The sequence below is a fragment of the Amia ocellicauda genome, chromosome 1 (assembly GCF_036373705.1).
Source record: "Amia ocellicauda isolate fAmiCal2 chromosome 1, fAmiCal2.hap1, whole genome shotgun sequence".
NCBI classification, from domain to species: Eukaryota; Metazoa; Chordata; class Actinopteri; order Amiiformes; family Amiidae; genus Amia; species Amia ocellicauda.
Window position 1 is genome coordinate 13438256 of NC_089850.1, and position 10711 is coordinate 13448966.

General features: G+C 37.8%; 1 protein-coding gene across 6 annotated transcripts in view; it reads left to right on the forward strand.

Moving 5' to 3' along the window:
* The window catches only part of senp6a (SUMO specific peptidase 6a), a 22070-nt gene extending 11610 nt beyond the window's left edge, over positions 1 to 10460 (forward strand). For 4 of the 6 annotated variants that reach the window (XM_066723340.1, XM_066723350.1, XM_066723360.1 and 1 more), the window contains 16 exons: positions 463 to 874; positions 2356 to 2600; positions 3312 to 3473; positions 3769 to 3802; positions 4235 to 4423; positions 4872 to 5071; positions 5461 to 5582; positions 5671 to 5787; positions 6338 to 6460; positions 6713 to 6805; positions 7241 to 7656; positions 8156 to 8247; positions 8474 to 8559; positions 9443 to 9511; positions 9597 to 9747; positions 10062 to 10460. In XM_066723340.1, the coding sequence (XP_066579437.1) occupies positions 463 to 874; positions 2356 to 2600; positions 3312 to 3473; positions 3769 to 3802; positions 4235 to 4423; positions 4872 to 5071; positions 5461 to 5582; positions 5671 to 5787; positions 6338 to 6460; positions 6713 to 6805; positions 7241 to 7656; positions 8156 to 8247; positions 8474 to 8559; positions 9443 to 9511; positions 9597 to 9747; positions 10062 to 10259 (2709 nt within the window). In that variant the 3' untranslated portion in view covers positions 10260 to 10460. The remainder of the gene's footprint in view (positions 1 to 462; positions 875 to 2355; positions 2601 to 3311; positions 3474 to 3768; positions 3803 to 4234; positions 4424 to 4871; positions 5072 to 5460; positions 5583 to 5670; positions 5788 to 6337; positions 6461 to 6712; positions 6806 to 7240; positions 7657 to 8155; positions 8248 to 8473; positions 8560 to 9442; positions 9512 to 9596; positions 9748 to 10061) is intronic. The other 2 variants (XM_066723368.1, XM_066723377.1) reach the window with 2 other exon arrangements.
* Positions 10461 to 10711: the final 251 nt, after the last annotated feature.

Consider the following 10711-nt stretch of genomic DNA (forward strand, 5'->3'; position numbering starts at 1 on the left):
GACAGGTGACGGCCCCCCTGCTGGCCCCAGAGTATCAATATCTGACTGCTTGTGAGCAGCTTTGCTCAAATTCAAGTTCAAGGCTTGAATATATATACACTGCTTGTCCAAAACTTTTTTTATTGTAACATTGATGTGAAAAATAAGTAAGTGTTTGCATAGTGGCTCAGGAGTAACAATAACATAAACGTTGTCAATCACTATTACATTTATCTATTTTAAAAAATGAAATTGAAGAATTAAAGACATTTAGAATTGCAAAATAAAAATGGTGACAACAGTACCAACTATAAATCTCTTGGTTCATATGCAGTTTATCAATTTACTTTCTTTGTAGTCTTTGATGTCTTTTATGTTATTAGGAGACAGTCATCATAATGGCTATTTATTAGATTTTTATTAGTCTTTTATTTTCATGAATTTCCCAATTAACAGCTAAATTGTGTTGATGTTCATCTGTAGGCTTTGGAACCTAATGATTACCTTACTCTGTGTGGGAAGTGTGACAAGCCCAGTGAAGACCACGTCACATGTGAAAACTGTGGGCATTTGCTTTCGCAGGACTCGCCGAGCAATTTCAAAAACAGCACTAATTTGACAGAAACGGCGTCCTCGTTATCCCGACCTGCGATTCATCCGCACTCGTCCGGACCAAACAGTCTGCAATTAAGCAAGAACTTCTACAGTTCAGCACTGACGATGAAGGCACCGCAGGTGGATAAAGCAATGACTACCCCCATACGGATAACCCGGGGTAATCCTTTACTTCCCAATGGGAGAACTGGCATAGCGACTGGATCAAGTCCCTCGGTATTGAAGATTTCAAAAGGCAAGAGACAGCTGGAAGCCAAGCAGCATGAGCTGAATGACCCAAGTAAGACCTTTTTTTTCATATTCATTGTACCTGGAGCAGTTTTGTGTGACTTTTATAAGCCAAATGGCTCCATTATCTGCGAGAGCGTTTTAGTAAGATATTTGTAGCAGTAGTTTTTCGGTGGTATTTAACAAATAAAATCATAATTCCATTTCAAATTGGTAGCCGTGGTATTCTTCAGGGGAAAATGACAAATTGTCATGCCATGAATTAGAAAAAGGTCACTAACTATATTTTAGGGATGAGACTGAATAGCCAAACACTAGACTATTTGTTAACAATCGCAACTATCGACAACTTTATACAACATTCAAAAAATAAAATATATTAATTTTATTTAAAAGCCTGTGTACTGTGAAATGATCTCTCTGTAGCTGTTATGAAGATGGAAGGGAAGGTGGGATTTGTTATTTCGAGTCTGTGATTGGCTATACTAGAACATACCTTGGCTAAAAGTTTTGCATTGAAATACTTTGACAAAGTAAATGAAAACACTGTTAATTGTAAAATATGTGCAGTGCAATTAAACTACCACAAATGTGTAACTGGTATGTTAACCCACCTAAAAGCCAAATATCCTTCTGCCATTCCACTAACAATGAAGGAAATGGAAAGAGGAATTAATATTATTAATCTAGCTGCATACATAGCCAGCTATTGCCTATAGGCTATTTATTTTGTATTCACTGGAGCTTGAACACAGTGGTATGGTTCTGATTTGATTTAGTGTAGACCAGTAGTCTATATGAAGAGTGTGGTTTCAAAACGTGGGAAAAGGAAATCGTTTAGTTAAGTGGATTATATGAATTGACTAGATACTAGCAAACATTGTGCATTTCACTGTTATGACCGGAAAACATTGCCACAAGGACATTAGTGTTCAGGCATTTGTCACAGCTCACATTTGTTACACTATTATTGAATAGAAATTGAATTAATCATTTAATATTTGAAAAGTAAATTAGCACTTTGGTCAGTCAAGCTATAGCTGTATTTGCAAAATATTCAGTTCTTATGCGCACACACAGCAACTCTGACTATTCAACAGCTGTGGAATTATCGATTTTGTCAAAATATTAGGCATGCGCATGACAACTATATTTGGACATTAACCCAACCTTTACATAATCTTAACTTCCTCCATAACTGAAAATGTGGTTTTGGTGTAATTTTAAAAATTACAAAAGGCTTCATTATTTTTAAATATACATCTGTGACCTCACTCAGGTCGAATTATGTGTATACAATATTTTTTTAATTTGTACAATATTTCAGCCTAGACACTCACCTACATAATGCATAAACCGAATGTTTCATTATATTTATAGAATTTAACCGTTAGATCAAGTGGAGATTAAAACTTTTAAACTCAAAGCCTGACGCACACATTTAAACCACAGAGGTGTAGTGCAGGAAGTTGAGATCTTACTCCAGTGAAGTGCTGAGGCCCTTGCTGGCCGGTGTCGCCTGTTGTCTTTCAGTTGTGCTGTCCAGCGATGACGAGGAGGAAGAGGCGGACACTGCCAGCACAGGCAGTGTGAACAGGGTGGACAGTGTGTCCCCCCGCCCGGCTGACCCTGCACATTCCTCGCCAGCGCCCTCTGGTGGGAAGGTAGAGGCAGCTGTGAAGGAAAACATGGAGCAGTCTGAATGGGTAACCAGCGATTACTTTACAGACATAGATACCAGAATTTTGATACCAAGGAAGGCACGGATGAAAGACCAGGTATCTTTTATTGATGTTCTATTTTGTGAGCCATTACTGCAGCATGTAGATGGACTTTTCTTTGCTGAATAAAGTTAACAAGGTTAATGTAAGAGGAAATGTAAATGTATACATTTGATGTTTAGAGGAAGTAAAATGTGTTAATGCATGTAAATATTACTGTAGAAGACTTGTATAAATATTTTTACAAAATTATTGAGAATATTATTTTAGATGGTCTACTGGAGTACAACACATTAAAGTCCACCTTAAATTTGCATTCAAATGGAAATGTATTTTGCTGTAATTGTATTGGAAATATTTAAGTAACATGCTTGTTAACAACCACACCTGTATATTCTTGGTAAGTTCACAACTGTATGGCAGAATACTAAGTACAGCATGGCATACAGACCAGTTTGAGCTGAGGTGTTAGAACTGCTTCTGTCCCGACTGTTTAGCTGAAGTACACCTCAAATAGGCTAATGAACAAGAGCCCTAATAAATTACTTAACTTCTATTACAAAACACCTAGATTATACAGTATGGAAAATGTGTGCCTGTTAATGCCTGCTTAAATTGCACACACTCTGGGGGAAGGCGGGAAATATGGTGCAATTTATCAACCAGACCTGTGTTTGCTGCTGGCTGTACATACACAGTGACTTTAGAAGGAGAATGTATTTTCCCAGTACGTGTTGTTCATGCGTTCATCACATCTTCTCATTGCAGTTTGGAAACGTAGTCCCTGATAAAGGAAAACGGCGAAAACTCGCTCCCACAAACGTAGCTACGCCTTGTGCAAAATTGCCCTCCCGGCTGGACAGTTTCATACTAGACTGCCGGAGTATACGACTGGGAACGCTGCGCAGGATGGTCATAAAGCCTGTGATTGTAAGTAGCTCAGTAACATTGCAACGCGGAATAATATTTTTACATGACAATAGAAGGTGGCCTTCCTATATATAGTCTTTGTATGAAATGCTCTCACTTAATATGTAATTTAATACATTATTTAAATGTGCAAAATGTTACCTAAAGATAATTTAGTCACCCACAACGCTTGTGATTCGCTACAATCAGAAATCTGTTGTAGTGAACGTATGTATATGTGTGTTGTTTGGTATTAATATGTAATGTCACATAGTACAAGAATGATTTAACACCTGCTTTTCCCCTCCTGTTTCAGTTTACTGTAGAATATATCAAAATAGAAACTGAAGGTAAGAAGTACACGTACATCTTTCAAATTAAACTTCTCCCGTGCATTTATATTTCCTTTCCCAAAATGTGTACTATATTAGCAAGTCTCATTCTTGGGCCTATTAAGGTCTAATTTTACAGGTGGAAAGAAATGCAACTTTCAAATTAAGTTGTTTCAGTAGGACTAAATGTTACATTTGTGAATTTCATAATGTACATATATTTAGTGATAACTCCTGATAGATGAAGGTTATTGGTATATTGAATCTACATGTCGGACGCATTTAATTTGGTATTACCCTTTATCGATCAATCAAATTTTATAGGTAAAAAAAACAGGTTTAACATTGTAAAAGTAATTTACTTCTTAATTGATATTTATTTTGACCCCTTAAAATCAGCTTATAAGAATATTTTCTTATTACCATTTCATTCTTCATTATTATTATTAGCTGCAACTGAGGAAAGTGTACAAGAAATATTGCTGAAGACCTCCGAACTGGTCTGTTGTGAATGGTGCAGCGTCAGAAAGCTGCCTGTGATCTTTTTCCAAACCACTTCCTCTGAATGCTTGCGTCTTCAGAGACAGCTGCAGATGTCTAAGGAAAATGGAGGAGTTTGGTATGATTGTAATGCTACAAGTAAGTATCCTTTTAACAATGACACATTGTGGTGCATATTCGTCTCCAACTGTAATCCGCTGTATCAAGAATCTGTCCGGTGAATTCTTATGTGTAAGGCGATTGGACAGTCTATAGGTTTCTTGCATAATTACACAAAATACAAACATTGCAGAAGTCAAATACAAATGTTAAAATATGACTGTGGTGAAAAATACCTATATTACAATATATAAATAAATACGCTTTTTAGATTTAGCTATAAAAAAAAAGATAACCGCGGAACCACAGAATATAGTTATGGTTTAAAATTTGAATGTCAACTACAGAGTTGGGTGCACAATGCAGAACAAATGAAGCATTTTCTGCGGTTGAAAAAGTCCTTCGTATTCTTTGTACAGTGTCATTCAGAGACGCTTTTAGTGGTTGCAGTTAGTAAAAGCTATCCTGTATTTCTATCTTTTTACAGATATTGGGGAGAAATACATTGTCCTGATTTTTGAGAACGGTCTGTCATTACCCGATCAAGTTTACCTAGAAGGCATACTTCACGAAATCGGGAAAGCGAACAATATAAATGACTTTTTGGTCAAGATATCATTTGACGAAGCCAATGTCCGACTAGTGCGTTTCACGAAAACGTTTGGAGAGACTGTCTCAAAGCAAAAGGTAAGGAATCTGTGACAAAGGGATATACCCCCAAACACACAGCCAAAATTAGAAGGCTGGTATATGCTGGGTAATAATTTGGGTCTAAATGAATGGGAACTTAAATGGAGATCTCCTGTTAATCCTGTTTACAATAATGCATTATCTTTACCAGTAAGAAAAGGCCTGAAACAATAGAACTGATATAGGGAAGGAAAGCAGTGTATGTCTGGTGTATAGATACTGCTTCATATAAATGACCGTACCACACTTGTATCAAAATGTATTTGACAATTGAAACTTGTTAAATGTGAGTCACTAGTACTATTACAAGGCAATTACTGATTTTCCTAAAACCTGCTTTAATTAAGAGAATGTGCTCCCCTGAACATGTGTGTCTTCCATGGCAGGTGTCCGATTCCAGTTTGCCCATGCGTATGTCAACACGCCTCCAGGCCTCGACACAGAGAAAATATGAGGACGATGAAGAAATGGCAGAATTCCCCCTAACTTTTACAGGCCCCATAGAAAAGTATGAGATTCTCTACTCTCCGACTGTGTCTAGCATTCACTTTTTGGGGGGTTTCATTTTTGGTAATATTTTGTGCATTTTCCTTCAGATTAATCGTTTACCCACCTGCCCCAGCCAAGGGAGGGATTTCTGTCACAAATGAGGATCTCCACTGTCTCAACGAGGGAGAGTTTTTAAACGATGTCATAATCGACTTTTATTTGAAGTTAGTAGCATTTTGTAACTCTTGTCAAAAGATGAGTGTGGTCGCATGACGGAGGAGAATTAGAACCTGGTGGTGAACCTGTAGTTTAGGATTAAACCTGAAATTACATCTCTGGCAACTCAATTTAAGCTGATCCCAAGAAAAATAGTGATCAACACGTCTGGTTAATTATGGATTATGCCCTAACAGCTCGGGGCAGTAATGGCCATTCTGGAGAGGTGAATTTAAAGGTTTAAATCGCACTTAACATTTTAGAAAGGCTTTTGGAGGTACAATCATTCTATCTTTGACATGCAGCAAGGTGGTTTTCTGCACACTAAGATAGGCTACAACAGACCAATGTTTTATATCCTCAAAACCACAGAAAACAACAGGCTGCTGTACAAAGCAGTGCCACGTTTTCTTCCTTCAAAGAATGTAAATCTATAATTAAGAAGATAAGAATCCAGGACACACTTTGCCTACTGTGGTGACCTGAGCTTTGTAAGTGTTGTACTTTTGTCTGCTTGCATCAGTTTAATTTTGGGTGGGGGTCGTCTTTCTTCCACAGATATTTGGTGCTTGAAAAATTAAAAAAGGAAGATGCCCACAGGAGTCACATATTCAGCTCATTTTTTTACAAGCGACTAAATCAAAGAGAGAGGAGAAGCGTCCCAGACTCCACTAATTTACCGTGAGTTGTGCTCTTGGATATTTCCAAAACTACAATGATTTTCCCCTCCCTTTCCTGTCAGTGTTTTATCAGACTTTCAGCATTAATTAATCATTTTTCCTATTGTATAAGCATTCTGTTGGTAACGTGCACAACTATTTATATTCATTTTTAACAAATTGAGGGTGGGGGAAATAAGTGATTTTGATTATCTTGAAAACTGATCAAGATTGAATGAACAGATTTTTATGTTTTTACCCTTTCATTTTCCAGAATACAAAAGAGGAAACACAACCGAGTTAAAACCTGGACACGACATGTGGATCTTTTTCAGAAGGATTTCATTTTTGTGCCTATAAATGAATCGTAAGTGCAATCTGTTGCAGCTGTATGGTGGATAAGAGGTTTAGACTGTCACTTATTGACTTTAAACCACCATTTGTAGGGTCAATTTTAGAATTAATCTCAACCAGAATGCCTCAGACTGTCTTTAACCAGGCTTTCTTGCATTACTACCCTACCTGAAACGCACATCATTTTAAATTGTTGAAAACTCTGCATTGGTGAAAAAGTACACCAAATCAGAATTTAAAATTTTTGAAGAAAGCTAAAACGTAAATGTCCAAAAGACCTTTAATAATTTGTAGTGAGAATGCTATGATCTATGGCTGATATAACATCTCAGATTTAACATACAACAACACTATATTAAATAAATCCACAAAAAACATACCTTACATACAAATACCTGTTAGAAGGAGAGAGAATGTCTCTTGCAGTTCATTTGTGTTTTTATCCCAGAGCTCACTGGTTTCTAGCGGTCATTTGCTTCCCTGGTTTGGAAGCAGCGCAGCTTGTCCCCAACCCTTTGTACCAGCCACCCGACTCCAGGGGGTCATTGAACAGCTCGTTGGTTGAGGAAAGCCTATCTTCTTCCAATGAGGAGACAGAAAAACGTACGGAAAGTCTCGCCTCGGCCCCGTCCCCTCGCGTCTCCAGGAACACTCCCAGTAAGGTGAACGTCCTCGGCACCAGTGACCCCACTTCTGAAAGCGAGTCCAGCACAGACCACGCAAAAGGGGTGACGGTCTCTTCCGACGGCACGGAGGAGGACGTGAGGGCCGGCAGGCCTGAAGGCAGGACAGTGGACAGTCGCAGCTCTGCCTCAGTCAACGGCTTCCAGGCACAGAGGAAAAAAGCTCCCCAGCATTTCACAGGTGAGCTTGGATGTACGATATCCCTCTCCTTTGCATGTGGCATCTTATGAATTTGCCCAATTTTACAGTTTACAGCAGCTTAAGGTCCTCCAAATGTTTGTCCTGTAGTCTCTTCAAGTTAATATTCAAGTCGGTTCTGTTTTAAGTGATGCTACTAGATGACCTATAATCTCATACCTTTACATGAATAAATCGTTGTATTTGATTTCGAATACCCCAGTCCCAGTACTGTTGAGAACTACCATTCCCCTGACCTCAGCATTGTTACATATAAATTATGGATACCTTTTAATGGTGATGTGCTGACAGTGTTAAGGTAATGAAATTGTGTGGTTTCAGATTTTTCTTTTATTTCAAAGTACAGGGTTCTATGTATTGCTGTCAAGTTAAATTGTGCCTGTTTTATGCGCATGACTCTTTGCACAATGAGCGCCTTTGTGTGTAAAATCATATGCCGTTATTCTGCAGTGCATTTATTTGTAGTTTATTCTTTACTTAGATGGTTTACACCGAATCAGTGTGTGCTATGGGGGTGTGGACAAGAACACCGCTGATGATACATATACCTTCTCCGATCAAGACTCCAGCCAGGTAAATCCCATTTTCACATTCATTAATGCTTTTGCATTCTTTCAAAAATAAAAATAATGAGGGCTTAAATGAAGAACAAGCAAAGCTTCAAACATTATTGAGATTCCTGAAGAAAAATGCTTGATTGGAAGATAGTAAAACTTGTGTTTTTATTGGGTGAGGCTTAGTGTACGGGCTTGATTAACTAACTATCCAAAGTAAGACGGCTGTCTGTCTGTGTGTGCAGGATGAAAGCAGCGAGGACGGCACGGACGACATGCCGAATTCGGCAGACAGCGCACAGTGGAATACGAGACCCACCATCTGTAAACAGTCAGTGCAAAAATAATTAACCCCCACATCAGCCATCTGAACATAAATTAAAGCAGTCAAATATTTTGGAGATTTGTTTTGACCATCTATTTTATGTAAAGTTCCCAAGGTAGAGATCCCTTATATTTGTAGGTTTTGAGCTGCATGCAGAGAAACCAAAACAGTTAATTTTACTATGTAGAAAAAATATGCAATCGAGGAGATGCATCTATAGAATAGAGGTATATTTGAATAAAAAGATGAGGAAAAAAAAAAAAATTGTATAGTGCAGGGTTCTCAACCCTGCTCCTGCAGGAACACTGACCCTGTTTTTGTTCCAACTGAGCTTTTAATTACTTCACTGTCCCCTTAAATGAACTAATTTCCTAAATCAGAGCGTTTTAATTATTTTTAATAGTAGGTGTTTTAAGTATAAAATTGTATAAGGAAATTATCTTAAGGAACCAACTTTTTATCAGTTACACAATATAAAGATTCAAATGTAATCAAATTACTTCAATTAAGGGCTCAATTAAGTAATTGAGAGTGCAGTTGGAACAAGAAACCACAGGGTAGGTGTTCCGCCAGCACCAGGGCTGAGAACCACTGTTCTATTGGAATGAGTGTTTTTACAGAAATCGCATACAACATACTTATTTATGCTTTTTATTTAATTGCAAAGACGAATGTTCAATGTGAAACTGGATAAGATTTATACATAAAACAACTTCAGTTTCTGCATCTGTCACCAGATGGTGCTGTAATCTTCCTTTGATTTGTATTGAAAAATTGTGTTCCACTTATCATGCTTTTAGTTTCAAAATACTTGATTTTCATGTAAATCTAAAGTAATTAATTCTGATTTAGAAGTTATTCATTTTAACATTCATCTGATTTTTTGTAGACCTTGCATTCTGATCATGGATTCATTACGAGGCCCGACGCGATCCACCGTGGTGAAGACATTACGAGAGTAAGCTGCTCATTTCCTCATTGTCTTTTTGGTGTTGAACATCTGCTTTGAAATGTATTGATTTTTAACCCCCTTGTTTGCCCAGGTATCTGGAGGTGGAATGGGAAGTGAGAAAAGGGAACAAGAGGAGCTTTGCTAAAGATGTCATGAAGGGCTCAAGTCCGCGTGTACCTCAACAAGACAACTTTAGCGACTGTGGGGTTTACGTCCTGCAGTATGTTGAGAGCTTCTTTGAGGTATGTTTTGAGTGACTCATTTTGAATACAGTTGTAAAAGTTGTTTCCATGTATTTAATGGATATCTGTAATGCTCAAATGTATTAAACTGCTGATTGGGAATGATATGTAAATATGGAGGATTTTAAGTGATTAAAATAAGTGTCTTCACTTACCTGTCAAAATGAAAGAGATGTTGCTTATGAAAGTGGGACTGTGTTTGTGGGTAATAAAATACAGCTGAAAGATGTAAATAATCATGTTATCTTGATCTCCTTGACCTACATATACTCCACGTAAGACCTAAAACATGTCTGTCTGTTTGATTGTTTTAGAATCCACTCCCAAGCTTTCACCTCCCTATGGACTTGACGAACTGGTTTCCTCCACAGCGGATGAAGAAGAAGCGTGAGGAGATTAAGGAGCTCATTCTCAAAATCCAGAGCCGGCAGCAAGACAAGAGAGGGCACAGAGACAGTCAAACTGAAGCCCTGGGTGAATCTCTGCTAGAGAAACCCACCGCTAGCTGCTGAGACTCGTGCTATAGTGCTGTGCTGATGCACCACAGTCCTTGTTCCCACAACAGTGCAGTGCATCGTCAGACTCAGTGGGAATACTCATGATTGTACGCTGCTGGATTATTTTGTTTTTTTCTCTTTTTTTTTAAACCATTTTGTCCTATTCCCTCCAAAAACATTTGAAATTTTATTAAATAAAATATGTACATATGTTAATTTTGAAGTTTGTGCAGCCTTTGTAATTAGTTTTTCACTTGATAGATATTCTGTCAATAGGATATAGTGAAGCTTTATGATAAAATAAATGTTTATGGACCATTATTATTATTTAATCTTTCAACATTTAAGTTTAAGATTTTTGTTTGTTGTTCTATACCAGGGGTGGCTAACCCTGGTCCTGGAGAGCTGCAATCCTGCAGGATTTCCAAGTCTCTCTTAATTACCAATCAGTGGATATCTTGAACACA